The 13055-nt window shown below is 39.2% G+C and overlaps 1 protein-coding gene across 6 annotated transcripts in view; it reads left to right on the top strand.

The window, feature by feature from the left end:
• Positions 1-13055, top strand: part of st3gal3b (ST3 beta-galactoside alpha-2,3-sialyltransferase 3b) — a 61220-nt gene that overhangs the window by 25380 nt on the left and 22785 nt on the right. For all 6 annotated transcript variants that reach the window (XM_054754567.1, XM_054754597.1, XM_054754558.1 and 3 more), the window contains 4 exons: positions 4170-4264; positions 10524-10587; positions 10675-10770; positions 11083-11269. In XM_054754567.1, coding sequence (XP_054610542.1) covers positions 4170-4264; positions 10524-10587; positions 10675-10770; positions 11083-11269 — 442 coding nt within the window. The remainder of the gene's footprint in view (positions 1-4169; positions 4265-10523; positions 10588-10674; positions 10771-11082; positions 11270-13055) is intronic.

Genomic DNA, 13055 nt, shown 5'->3' with positions numbered 1-13055 from the left:
ACTTTGGCACCCAAAGGGTTAATTAATAAATGGTCACTGTTATGTGGTTGACGGTGGCCCATTATTTGTGAAATACTGAAAGACAAAACATTGATGAGACAAGACATTACATTACATTACCATAACACTGCATGTAGTGTAAAGGTGACTATAGGGGTGTTAGTTCATGTCTACAGGGTTCTCATAATTGCAAATATATACAGTATATATATATATATATATATATATATATATATATATATATATAGGAAGTCATAAACAACTTTTCTATGCTTTAACTACGAAAATATTCCATTTATTAATATTGAATCCTACAGTACTTGGAAATGGTGGAAATTCACTTATCGCAGTTGGGTCTGGAACCAATTAACAACGATAAACGAGGGATGACTGTACTTTTATTAGTTGTTTCGTTGCGTGGGATTTTAGAAAAGTGTGATCGAGTGATATTACTCAAAAAGAGAAGAGTCAGCAACAGTAGGAATGAGGAAAAAAACAACACATGTACTTGATGCATCTGGTGCATACTTTTATTGGCAATAGGCATGATGTAGCGAGGCTCGACTTGCTCAATGAAGCTTTTAAACCCGACATTACTCACCTCCGGCAAGACCTGGCGATTTGTTCTTATACCCAACACCTTTGTGCCGTCCTGTGGGAGTTTCTTACTCTTTGCAAATGTGTCAAACAGCAGTGAATGTTTCAGCAAGCTGTGGTGTTGCAAAAACCCTGCTTCAAAAGCATGATGGGGTTGGTCGTATTAAACTTCCCCGGTCCTGTGCTGCCACAAGAAACTTGTGCATGACAAGTTTTGCACTAAGCTGTAACGTCTTTTTCAGACTTTAACAAAAAATGCAGACAAGCTGTTGTTGTGATCACGAGGGTTCTGCATGCTGACTAGAAGTGCTGATGCGGAGTATGGAATGGACTGTTTGTATCGGAGTGCCAATATTGGAGATTTTAGATACAGTCCTATATAATCCGCTACTGTTTTTTTTTTTGTGTGTGTTGATTTCAGATCGGGACACCCCGATCTTGCAAGGATGTACGGAAGGTCCGCATCAGCAATGAGTTCCATCCTTTCATAATTTTATAATTATTTTAACATGTAAAGCTATAATTGTTCTGTGTAACATTTATTTTTTATATTTTTGGGAAGGGATGAATTGGATTTATATTTTCTATCAGAAAAATGTTTGTACGTTTTGGTTTTCGTCAAACCTTTTGGAACTAATTAACGAAAACAGAGGTAGCACTCTATATTAAATGTATTTTCAGCGTATAGATAACCCATACAAACGTAAATAACTGTCACTGTTCCCTGTAAATTACAGCTTGGTTTAACAAGCTAGGCAATGTGGATCTGTGAGGCTGTGTTAGCAGTGTCCTTCTTGGTATTGACTTCCTTTTAATCAGCCGCACGTGTCGCATCAAAGTTCTGTACAACACACAATCACAGATGGGAGCCCACTGATTACTTACTGACTTCAACACAGTTACACCATACAGGTCAATGATCACAACTTGTCCGATCCCGCACGCTGTGTGTATTTAAGCGTTTGTGTGTGTGTGTGTGGTTGAATCGACACAACTGTGCACATCTTGCTGATTGCTGTATTGTTTTGGAAGGTAACAAAATGAACATTGAGATAAATATTTTGACAGTGCAATTTTGACCTGAGGAGAAAACCGATCAATCAGACTGTCCCAGTTAGTGTGTTGTGTCAGTAGGTGTGCCGGTTAGCTGTTAGGGAGAAAAAAATGACTTAACCTCCAATTTTTTTGTTTCCTCAATGTTTGTCTTCTGACGCTCTTGCTCTCTACAATCCAATTAATTTTCCGCAGCTACCTCTTTCTCTGTTTTACCCCAAACGGTATGGATGGAGTCCTTAATCAAGTGTTGCCAGTGAACTTCCAAGTGGCACGGTTATGAAAATATTGCCAGTGAGAGATGGATTTAGCAGAGGAAATGAAGACAATGTGTTTTAGCCTCTTGGCTGTTTTGCCAGCCCTCACTATTTAACAACAAGCAGTCCCCTGTCTCTGCTTGGTCAGGATGTTAGCCAGTGAGTGACTGGTCAGGGCTCAGTGACTTGCATTAATCTCCGTGCTTTGCTTTGAAGCCGGAGGATAATGAGGCTATCTAAAGACAGATTAGGGTACATGGAAAAGAAACTAGGTGGAAGTTACACCGGAAGGCCTCCACCTATTTCTGCCATATTTGGTCATTATGCTGGTGATGTTTCTTGTGAACCTGTGGCAGTGTTCTAGTAACAAGCTATCTAGTGTTAGAGTCCTACTGAGAAACAAGGAAAAGTGATCATTTTTGTTACCATCTTGATGATTTTTGTACTTTTTTAAGGCTTGAGGCAGCCATTTGTCATCATAATGCAACAGTTCTGCACAAACAACACCGATACAAACACCTGAGACTAGGGAAGCATACTGTACCAAAAAACGTGCCGATGTAAATGGTAGTAACCATCCATCCATCCATCCATTTTCTCTGCTGCTTCTCCTCATTAGGGTCACAGGGCTATGCTGGAGCCTATCCCAGCTGGCTTCGGGCGACAGACGGGGTACACCCTGGACTGGTCGCCAGCCAATCGCAGGGCACATCTAGACAAACAGCCATTCACACTCACATTCATACCTATGGACAATTTAGAGTCGCCAATTAACCTAACATGCATGTTTTTTGGAATGTGGGAGGAAACCGGAGTACCCGGAGAAAACCCACTCAGCACGGGGAGAACATGCAAACTCCACACAGAAATGTACCAAGGGAGAATCGAACCTAGGTCTTCCTGATCTCCAGACTGTGACTGTGTGGCCAACATGCTAATGGTAGTAACCACACCAACAAAATAAGTAGATATTGGTGCCTCCTTCCAGTGCTAAAGTAATAGTATTAATGTTAACTATTTTGTGGCACTGAAATGAGGCAAAAATGGGGTATAGTTACTGTCGCCATAGTGTTGCGCTTGACTTTTGATTTTCACTTGCGCAGTCGATGGTGAGCATCTAGCTAAAATGCTCAGGCCAAAACGTCTTTAAAATAGCTTCATTTTCATTAATTTTCATTGAGTACATGACTCTTATGTAAGATTCAGTAGCAAACGCTGTTGTAACAGTAGTCTAACTTTGCCTCAATTGTGTGTCAATTATCAGTTTCTGCTTGAATTGTGCGGAATGCTAAATAACCCTCCATGAGGCCAAAGAAAGAGTGCCAGCAATTTGCTAAAAAAATATGAGGAACATGATTGAATTCATGAAAGAAGTCATTGCAAAGTATGAAGGTGCCATCCTCTCCCATTCTTCCTCTACGCGTGACGCTGTCTTTGCCAAGAAGAGTTTACAATAAAGGTAAAAGTGATGTTAAATGTTCATTTGTGCATTTCATTTGTAGTGTGTCTGGAATGGATTAATATGATTTACATTATTTCCCTTTGGGAAAATTGCTTTGGTTTTCATACCGTTCCGATTTTGGCTGACCTTGAACAAAATATATAAAAATAAACCTCTCTGAAGGACCTCTGTATATAGTTTATATAAGAAATGTATATAAGAAATTTAATTGGTTTTAGCCTTTTTTTTTCTTTTTTTTTACAAAATGAAACCCACACACCCTTGATTTTTTTAGTGCACGGCCCTCAGTGGAAAATGTTTGGACATCCCTGAGTTAGATATTAAAATCCTACTATGCAGTTGAAGAAAAGCTTTTGCACTCCATCTGTGCCAACATCTGAAAAGAGATGTAAAGATTGTCTCCCCTGGTGTCACCACACCTTAGCATAAGGTCAAATAAACACACATCCATCCTGCAGCCCCAATCGAAGAGATGACATGGCATTTCAGCACTCAGGTCGCGGGTGTGACTCTCAGGAAACAGCTTTCTTTTGATTTCCCAGCATCAATTTGTCAGAGGGATAGATAAAGACACACAGCACACAGGATGGGGAAGAAGGGATGCTGGAAATTAGAGGTTGCAGAGTGTTAAAGCATTGGCAAACACTATTTATTTGCTTTCTTACACTGTGCTGTCACTCTTTAGAGGGAGACAAGTGTGTTTGGTTTGATGCGTATTGGAATAAATTATCCTTGTAGGATGTCTGTTTTTTGTGTGGACGACTCAACTCTTCTTTCCTCTCTCCTCGGTCTCACTAAAGGTTCATGAAAGCAGCACCCATGTTTCTTGACCCGGACTTCAAACGACTGGGAAAAGTCAGCAGTTATTTGCCTCCGTTTGGATTCAAAACGCAAGGTAAGAATGACTTTTTGTGCACTTCATGATTGTTTTTGTTGTCAAGGCAGACCAATGATAAAATCAGACACCTTTTAGTGACAGTGCTGCTGTTTATTTTTAATCGCCCGATTTAGATCGATGAGTTTAACTGTTTATTTTTCGTATTCACAAGAAGAGTTTACCTCATCTGTTGTCTATCTACCTACTGATCACTTGAGACTGAAATACATGAAACGCTTCAGATATAAAACCACTTCACAATGGGACATGGGAACATAGGAGATAACATTATACAAGCTTCGGTGATGTACTTCAAAGCTTTGGTACAGCAGTGAATGTTACCTTTGTGCTCTGAAGTGTTTTCTGTCGCGCACGCACACACGCACACAGATGCCCTCTCTGTTGCACTCGTTATCAACGGTGCACGCTCTGTGTAAGCTTTACACCTGCTTTCTGTTTTCTCTACGGGCCACGATAGCAGTGAGGTTTTCCTTTTATTGGCGCTCAGGTGGAGAGGTGATACGTGTCTTGAATAGCGCGCCACAAAAGCTTCTATATAGGGATGAGATATGCGCTGTCAGTAGTTGATGTGGTTCTTTGAACATTTTAAGTTAGGATTTATCCATAATATTTTCACACTAAATTACACCTACTGTACCATACAGTATTCATTGTCAAAATATGGTTGTGTTTACAAGAGCACTAAAAGCTTAATCTCATTTACCTCATGTTATACGCATTTGGTTGATGACTGCAGCCATGCCAGTTTTGTTTTTCAATTTTTAACCAATTCTAACGTGTATTAGCTGCAATGTGCAGTTATATAATAATTTACTTGTCAGAATGAATATAAAAAAACAACCGCACAGAAAAGGTCTGCAATGTTAAAATTCCTGCTTTCCAGTTGTATGATGCAGCTTGATGAAATGCACAGACTTGCACACAGTTTTTTTTTTTTATTGTTTTGGCTAACTGTCAGAGCAGGATGTTACAGTACAGTAGTGTTGTCATACTGGCATTTATTGCATTCAGTATTGTTTAGTAATGATAGAGCTGTCAGTCGATAAAAATATTAAATCATGATTAACTGCATTTTGTCCATTGTTAACTCATAATGAATCATACTTAATTACAGATAGAAATAAGTTTTTATCTATGAGTCGGGATGTAAATCTCTTTGTGGTAAATGATTTGATACGCAACTACAATAACTACATGACATTTTATGTAAAGGGATATCAATTTTGGAAATATGGGCCATAATTTTATAAACTATTATATACATTTACAAATCTTCCAGTTTTTGAATGATTAATGTGAGCGCCGTTTTGTCCCACTTTGTTTGAACGCACTTTCCAACTTTGTCCCACGCCCAAATGCTGATGCTATGTGGGAATGCATAAAAGTACGATTTGCTGACCTTATTGAGTGCTAATGTGCATATTTGGCGTTCGGTACACAACCTCTCTGGAAAAACAAGTCCAGGCTCGTACTGGTGGGTCTGTATTCATTTCTTGCTTAAAATTTTATGTTGTTCCTGTCATAGTTTTACACAATGCATAATACTGTAAATAAGATATAGTACAGTAGATTCAAATAACTTTGGTCTTGTTTTGAGAGCAATCTGCCAGGGCTTTGACACTAAATTTACCAGTCAAAATACCCTGTTCTTTGTCCATTTCTGCTCAATATTTGATCCCACTTGTGGCTCCACAGTCACCACTACTTCCTCAAACTACGGTGTGGGCCGAGGGTCAAACTGGACGTGCGCATTAATCGTGCGTCAAAAACAATTGTGCCGACTAGACTTTGCACCTACAGTAAATAGACTTTGACAGCTCTAATTGATAACTAATCACTTGTAAGATTATTTTAAAAAAGGTTTGCATATACTGTAAATTGAGGACTATTGAGCGCACCTGAATATAAGCAGCACCCAGCAAATTTGAAGAAAAAAAAAAGTTCATAAATAGGCCACATATGTCTATAAGCTGCAGGTATCCACGTTGTAACATGGGATATTTACACAGAAAGACACACTATAAACCTTGCAATCACACTCGGTGTTCCAGCTTACTACCATAAATTCCGGTGTATAAGCAATTACTTTTTTCTCAAAGTTTCAACCCGGCGGCTTATACATCGGTTTGGCTAATTTATGGCTAAAAACTACATTTTCCATGATGCTTGGTTTGGTCGTGTTGTAATCTCGTGACATCTCCTATACTTCAGAACTACTACAAATCGTTTAAATATGGATTTAGGATATCAACAAACAAGCAATTACTAGTATAGTCCATCATAACGGCAAAAAAAAGTTCAGGAAACGCAGAGAAGCCAGCGTTCTCGTTTGCTAACCCTGTGCTCTCGTTGAGTGGAGCCAGTATGCATGCACACACTTGAGTGAGAGAATAACAAGCACAGTTTATACTAAAACCAAATGTAGAACATTGTTGCATTTGGAATTACTCAGTAATAGTGGTCAACCGGGTACTCTGGTTTCCTCCCACATCCAAAAAAAACCATGCATGTTAGGTTAATTGGCGACTCTAAATTGTCCATAGGTATGAACGTGAATGTGAATGGTTGTTTGTCTATATGTGCCCTGTGATTGGCTGGCCACCAGTCCAGGGTGTACCCCACCTGTCGCTCGAAGTAAGCTGGGATAGGCTCCAGCATGCTCCCGCGACTCTAAAGAGGAGAAGCGGTATAGAAAATGGATGGATGGATGGATAGTGGTCGACCGATTATCGGCTGGGCTGATAATGGGGGCCGATATTTGAAAGCCATCTCAGCGTGTGTGTAATTGGTGACAAAAATGTATTATTAGTATCAACTTTTTCTTTTTACATAACACTTTTTTGCTTGTTTTTCCTTGCTTGCTTTTTTTTTTTTTTTTTTACAAATATTGAATTTTTTTTGCATACCTTTTTATCATGTAATATTATGTTTTTATTTTCATAATATTCTGACTTTATCGCAATATTATAACTTTTACCCAATCAATTTTTCCTTAATATTGCAACTTTTAAAGACATACATATTTTAGTCTTTAATATTTCAACTTTATTTTTTCTCTTAATCTTTATTCTCTTAAAAATCACAGCTCTTTTTTTTTCTTTAATTATTTTAGAATTTGCTGAAGGCCAATAAAAGAACAGTTGTGGGCCATAAATGGCCCCCGGGCTGCATTTTGGACACCCATGGTTTATATACTGTACACTTCATATATAAACTGTATATATACATTTTTAACAGTTGTAGAGTTTATAAACTTGCAGTACTGTAGTTTGCAATCAACCAACAAAACAAATCATGTACAATGGGTGCCAAACTTTGGAAAAGTGTCACGCAGACAACAGCAATATTATTGCATATTCTTCAACATAGTTGGATTGAATTAAAACAATGACTACTTCTTTCATCACAATTATAGTTATGTCAAAGTTTACAACAGTGAAAGCCTGATGAAATACCATTCTTTGATCACTTGATGTTTTTATATTGTTTGGGCTGCACTCTTCCCAGCAGTGTGTCTGTGTTTATATGTTGCATGATAAAGATTTTTGTCATTCAAGAGTTGTGTGGAGACCCTTTGTGAACATACAGCTTTTAGTCTTTGCCTGTGCCACGAGACATACTCGACTGAAATGTTTACTTTGGGTACTTACAACAGTTAGCTATCATGTCATCCTCCTGGAAAGAGAATCCTACCCATTGAGATTTGTCATTTTTCACCCACTTGGATTCAGGTGTGGTCCTCAGCGATGTGTTTATGCTGCTCAGGGTGATGCTTGACGCCAGACATCGACACCACATCCAAACAATGGCCTTTTGCTTTGCTCTCTTCCCTTCAGCAGTTTAATCATTAGGCTTGTTTGCCAAAGTGAACGGGTTGTATAATGTCTTGACAGTCTGGATTGAGGCTCTTATTCACTCTAACTTTTTTTGTTTTTTTTGGCCCCTCGTGTGCAGACTACTATGCACTCATTGTATTAATTAGTGTAGAAATTGTCCCAAACTTTTGACTTGAGTGGGGGGAAAAAATCCCTCAAGAAATGCGCTTATGATAGGACCATACAAGCCATCTTTCCATGATGCCATTTATTATTATGATATTATTAATAGGTCTGTCAAAAAGAACTTGTTAATGGCGGCAGCTAAATTATTTGATTATGTGCATCATGGCAAGCCACACCTCTCCCATATGACTGCAAACGGGGGCACATCAGGGTAGCATCCACACTGTCACACAGAGTGACGCTGTTTTATGACTTTATTCTGACTTGAACACATCAACAGCAGTGCAATTCCATATATATATCCCTCACACTCATTATTATATCATTATATCATTATATCCCTCATTATTGGTAAAAAAAAAAAAATTGAAAGACAAGTTATATGTAGTATTCTGGTCACGAGGTGTCAGTAATGTTACATTTAATGAGACATAACATTAGATTACCTTAACACTGCATGGAGTCAGCCATGGCATGTCCGATATGGCATAGTGAAAAGTAATTCTCCTCTCATTCAGTGTGGAAGTGGAAAGTTTTTGGCTTCTTACTTGGTCCTTTTCCCCCACCCCACTTGAAACCCTTCCTTAAGTTTAGAATAAGTAAATTTGAGGCTCAGTAGTTATCTCTGTAGCATGTTTTTGAAATGCAAGCTGTCTCTTGTGTCCCTGCAGTGGTACTGTAGCTTGTGCAATGTGGTGTAAGCAAAGAATATTCATTCATCCATCCATCTTCTTCCACTTATCCGAGGTCGGCGTTCCCAAGCCAGTTGAGAGACATAGTCCCTCCAACGTGTCCTGGGTCTCCCCAAGGCCTCCTATCAGTCGGACATACCCTGAACACCTCCCCAGGGGGGCGTTGATCCCGGATGACAGCGCTTCTCACCTTATCTTTAAGGGAGAGCCCAGCCACCCTACGAAGAAAACTCATTTTGGCCGCTTGTACCCGCAATTTTGTCCTTTCGGTCACTACTAAACAAAGAATATTAGGTGTGTAAAGGTGACCATAGGGGGGTTATTCCATGTCTACAGGGCTCTAATAATGGTAAAAATTGTATTTAGAAAGTCAAGCAACGTTCCTATTCTCTAACTATGAAAAATATTCAATTTCAATATATATGGTACATTCAATATACTGAATCCTACTTTGCGGAAATTCACTTATCACGGCCGGGTCTGGAACCAGTCAAGCTCAATAAACAAGGGGCGACTTTAAATGGATATTATCACGCGCTTCGTAACTAGTAATTTGTTGCATTTAAATCTCAGAAAATACACTGAAAACCTGTGAATTCAACTTAAATTGCCGTGTCTTTGGACGCAATCCCTCATTGCTCATAATAACACAGTTAAAAGTGTGATTAAAATGTTTTGCTACTATTAAAGAGGCCGGTGTTAGGTTTTTCTAGCTCTCTTAGCTTGATTAAAATTTTTAGGACAGGACATTCCAAGTGTCCTGTCATTTATCTTTCTTTTAATAAAATAGACAGTAAAAAAATGGGATGTACTGTCGTTCCAAATGCTGTTTAATCATGATTGATTAATTTGTAAGATTTCACAGCCATTATTATTTTTAATTTTTATTATATAATTTCCATTATTTCAACTGGGAACTACCTAGTATGATATTATGGGTGGAAGAATTTCAAGTATGAGGCACCTAAACATGGCGAGGAGGAGCGGTAATATATGTAACATCTGAGGCCGGAACCATGACTCTTGCAGAACACAACGTTGAACATGGCAGGAATGTACACTATGACTAAACATCTCCGTTCTTCAGCCTGCGATCCCAGGGGTTCTCGCCATGCAGGGAGATGAGCTCAATATCTCCCACTTAACCGGGAGAATGTGCTTGTTTGAAAACAGCATTCCTCTCTAAGTGTTTTTATGGGAGAGTTTCTTCATACAGCCTCATACCTTTTGGAATCCTGCTTGTCAGTTTCTTCCAGGTTCACTATTCTTAAAAAAAAAAAAAACACACACATCAGCTTTTTTCCTTCATTAGCTCCATCGCCACTATTTCCGAGTGTTGATTTTGTCACTCCTTATCTGTAAGTGAATAAACGGAGAGAGGTGTTCTTTGCTCCGAGTCAACTTAAGACCACCTAGTTTTATCCACCTGTAGTTGTATGTGAAATCCTTGGCACTTTGTTGATTCTTTTGAAGCAGTTAACCACTTTTGACTATTAGGAACTTACAGGTGTACATATATACGTTTGTTTTTGTATTAATGGCATTCATTTCTTTATTCCGCAGAGAGAATCATAGACAGCATTTTAACCACCACCAAAAATTTTGGACTTGGAGATGAGCTGGACAGGTAATTTGATACTCATTTGGATGTCAAAAGGAAGTCAGTCTCTGCATTTGATCTTGGTCACTAATCCTTAAACTGTTTGCTTTTCAGTCTCAGCTGTAAAAAATGTATTATTGTGGGCAATGGAGGCATCCTCTCCGAAAAGTCGCTGGGTTCCCGTATAGATGACTATGATGTTGTGGTCAGGTGAGACATAGCTTTTGACGAAGACACTGTAGCACAAAGATTTCTTATTTTAAAAGATGAATTCCTCGATTGGAAAATTAACAGTGAAATTAATTGTTAGATGTATTTTTACCCATCATCTGTTAATCTCGTAAGACCGATAAGTAAGTCAAGGGTTTTCTCAGTCAGTAACGACTGAACACATGAATCTTACTGATTAAAAACAGCCATGCGCAGGTGGTGAGTGTAAAGTTCTCAATTTGTTGTTAATTAGGATTAGGATTGGCACTCATTACATTATTTCTGAAACCCATTTCATTCACTTTATTGCAGGTTGAATGAAGCCCCGGTGGCTGGTTACAGCAAGGACGTAGGGACCAAAACTACAATGAGAATTACCTATCCAGAGGGAGCTATTCAGAAGCCTGAACATTATGAAAAGGACTCGCTTTTTGTTTTTTCTGCTTTCAAACCACTGGACTTCAAGTGGCTTCGACAGATGGTCTTCAAGGAGAGACTGGTAAGAACTTCATTGCTGATATTGTGATTTGTAAAGTCACACTCATCTACTCTCTATTACTGTGTCGCACATTCTTAAGTTCTGTACACATACCAGTTCAACAGACATCATTCACATGCCGATTATATTCATTTGTGTATGTTTACATGCTAGTAATTTTACCACATAATATACAAGTATTTGATATCAGTGGTGGATGCACACTCCACGATCAGCAATTCCTGTGATTGCTGGGATCCTTACAAAAAGCAGTTTGATTTGGCAGAAAGACGGAACAACAACGTCAGCCACAAATATTATCACTGCACATTATCACGGTGGTTCATCGTACCGAGAATATCTCTCCTTTCTCTCTGGCTTTCAGGCATTTTGTCTGTTTAAGACACTCTTAGGCTTCTTAAATGCTCTCTTTTCTCCTCTTAACAGTTTGTCACCATAGGAGCTCTCTTCAGGCCGAAGAAAAATCTTAAAATTCGAGGAGTTCTACGATTTGTTTTAGGATGTCCCTAAAAGCTACTTTTAGTTTTAGGGCCGCACATTGGCTTAGTGGTTAGCATGTTGCCAGCATACCCCCGTGACCCTCGTGAGCATAGAGCGGCATAGAAAATGAATGAATAGCGGTGGAGCATTTGCATTACTTATAAAACACGTCTTTGTTACGTGTCCTGATGTCCTAGTGAGTGAGCATGCTTTGAGTATGGACTTGGTGGATTATTTTGGAGTCTTTCATTTGATTTCTATTCTCAAAGATGGTAGTTATCATCAGTGGCATAGCACCAAATTCTGGGCCCCGTACATACTGTAAGCCTCTCACACTCAGTACGTCTACATGCACTAAAAAAAACTATTTAATGCGTGATTTTGGTTGAAATCAGCTTTTTTGCACTTCATTTGACAGTCAATGAATGCACCACAGTTATGTGCAATGAAATGCAAAAGTGAAAATTACCGTATACAGTGTTCCCTCGCTACATTGCGGTTCACCTTTCGCAGATTTTTTTAAGTGCACTTTTAACAGCGTTTGAATGCACATTGTTTTCTGCGTCCTTGTGGTGTATTAGAGCGATCTGTCAGTGCTCTGTTGTGTGTCTGCTATTGTATTTACTACTGCTACCATTAGAGGGTGTTGTATACTCATGTTGAAGACATGTGCAGCTCCACCTGGCTCAGTGTGTTTGTGTGCCTGTACGAGCATTTTCGGAACACACATTAGACGATTTCCGGCTAAATATAGAGCCACAACAGTCCTTATTGGCTAAGGGAGAACCTGTCCATTGTGTTTGGCGTCCTGATTGCCTGTAGACCATTGCCAATCAATCTCCTTTGTGCCGTCGCCAGCTAACTGCGTGAGCTGCTTGCTAACCGCCAATAAACAATAGAAGAAGAAGCTAACCGGCTAAATGAATCTTCGGTTCAAGGAGTTAGACGAGCAGGACGACGACGATAGGAGCAATATGTTTTAACATACAAAAACGCTACAGCCGAACGGCGCCAGGTGAAGCACGGTCACACGTGAGTCACTTAATGATTTACTGTGTCCAACCTAGTAGATTGACCATAAACTAAATCTGAACTTGAGTGTGTTTAAATGGAGAAAGGTGTTTAAAGTGTAATGTGAGGGGTTTTACAGCCTTAAAACATATATAATAACTGTAAACAAATAAAGTTGGCTACTTCAAGGATTCCACTAATTGCGGGTTATTTTGGGAACCTGTCCCCCGCGATAAACATGGGAACACTGTACATAACTTTCTCCCTGTCTTCTATCACCTCGTCCTTGTTGCCA

The sequence above is a fragment of the Dunckerocampus dactyliophorus genome, chromosome 2, assembly GCF_027744805.1.
Source record: "Dunckerocampus dactyliophorus isolate RoL2022-P2 chromosome 2, RoL_Ddac_1.1, whole genome shotgun sequence".
NCBI lineage: Eukaryota > Metazoa > Chordata > Actinopteri > Syngnathiformes > Syngnathidae > Dunckerocampus > Dunckerocampus dactyliophorus.
Note: the sequence above shows the minus strand (reverse complement) of the source record. Positions and strands in the feature narration are given on the sequence as shown.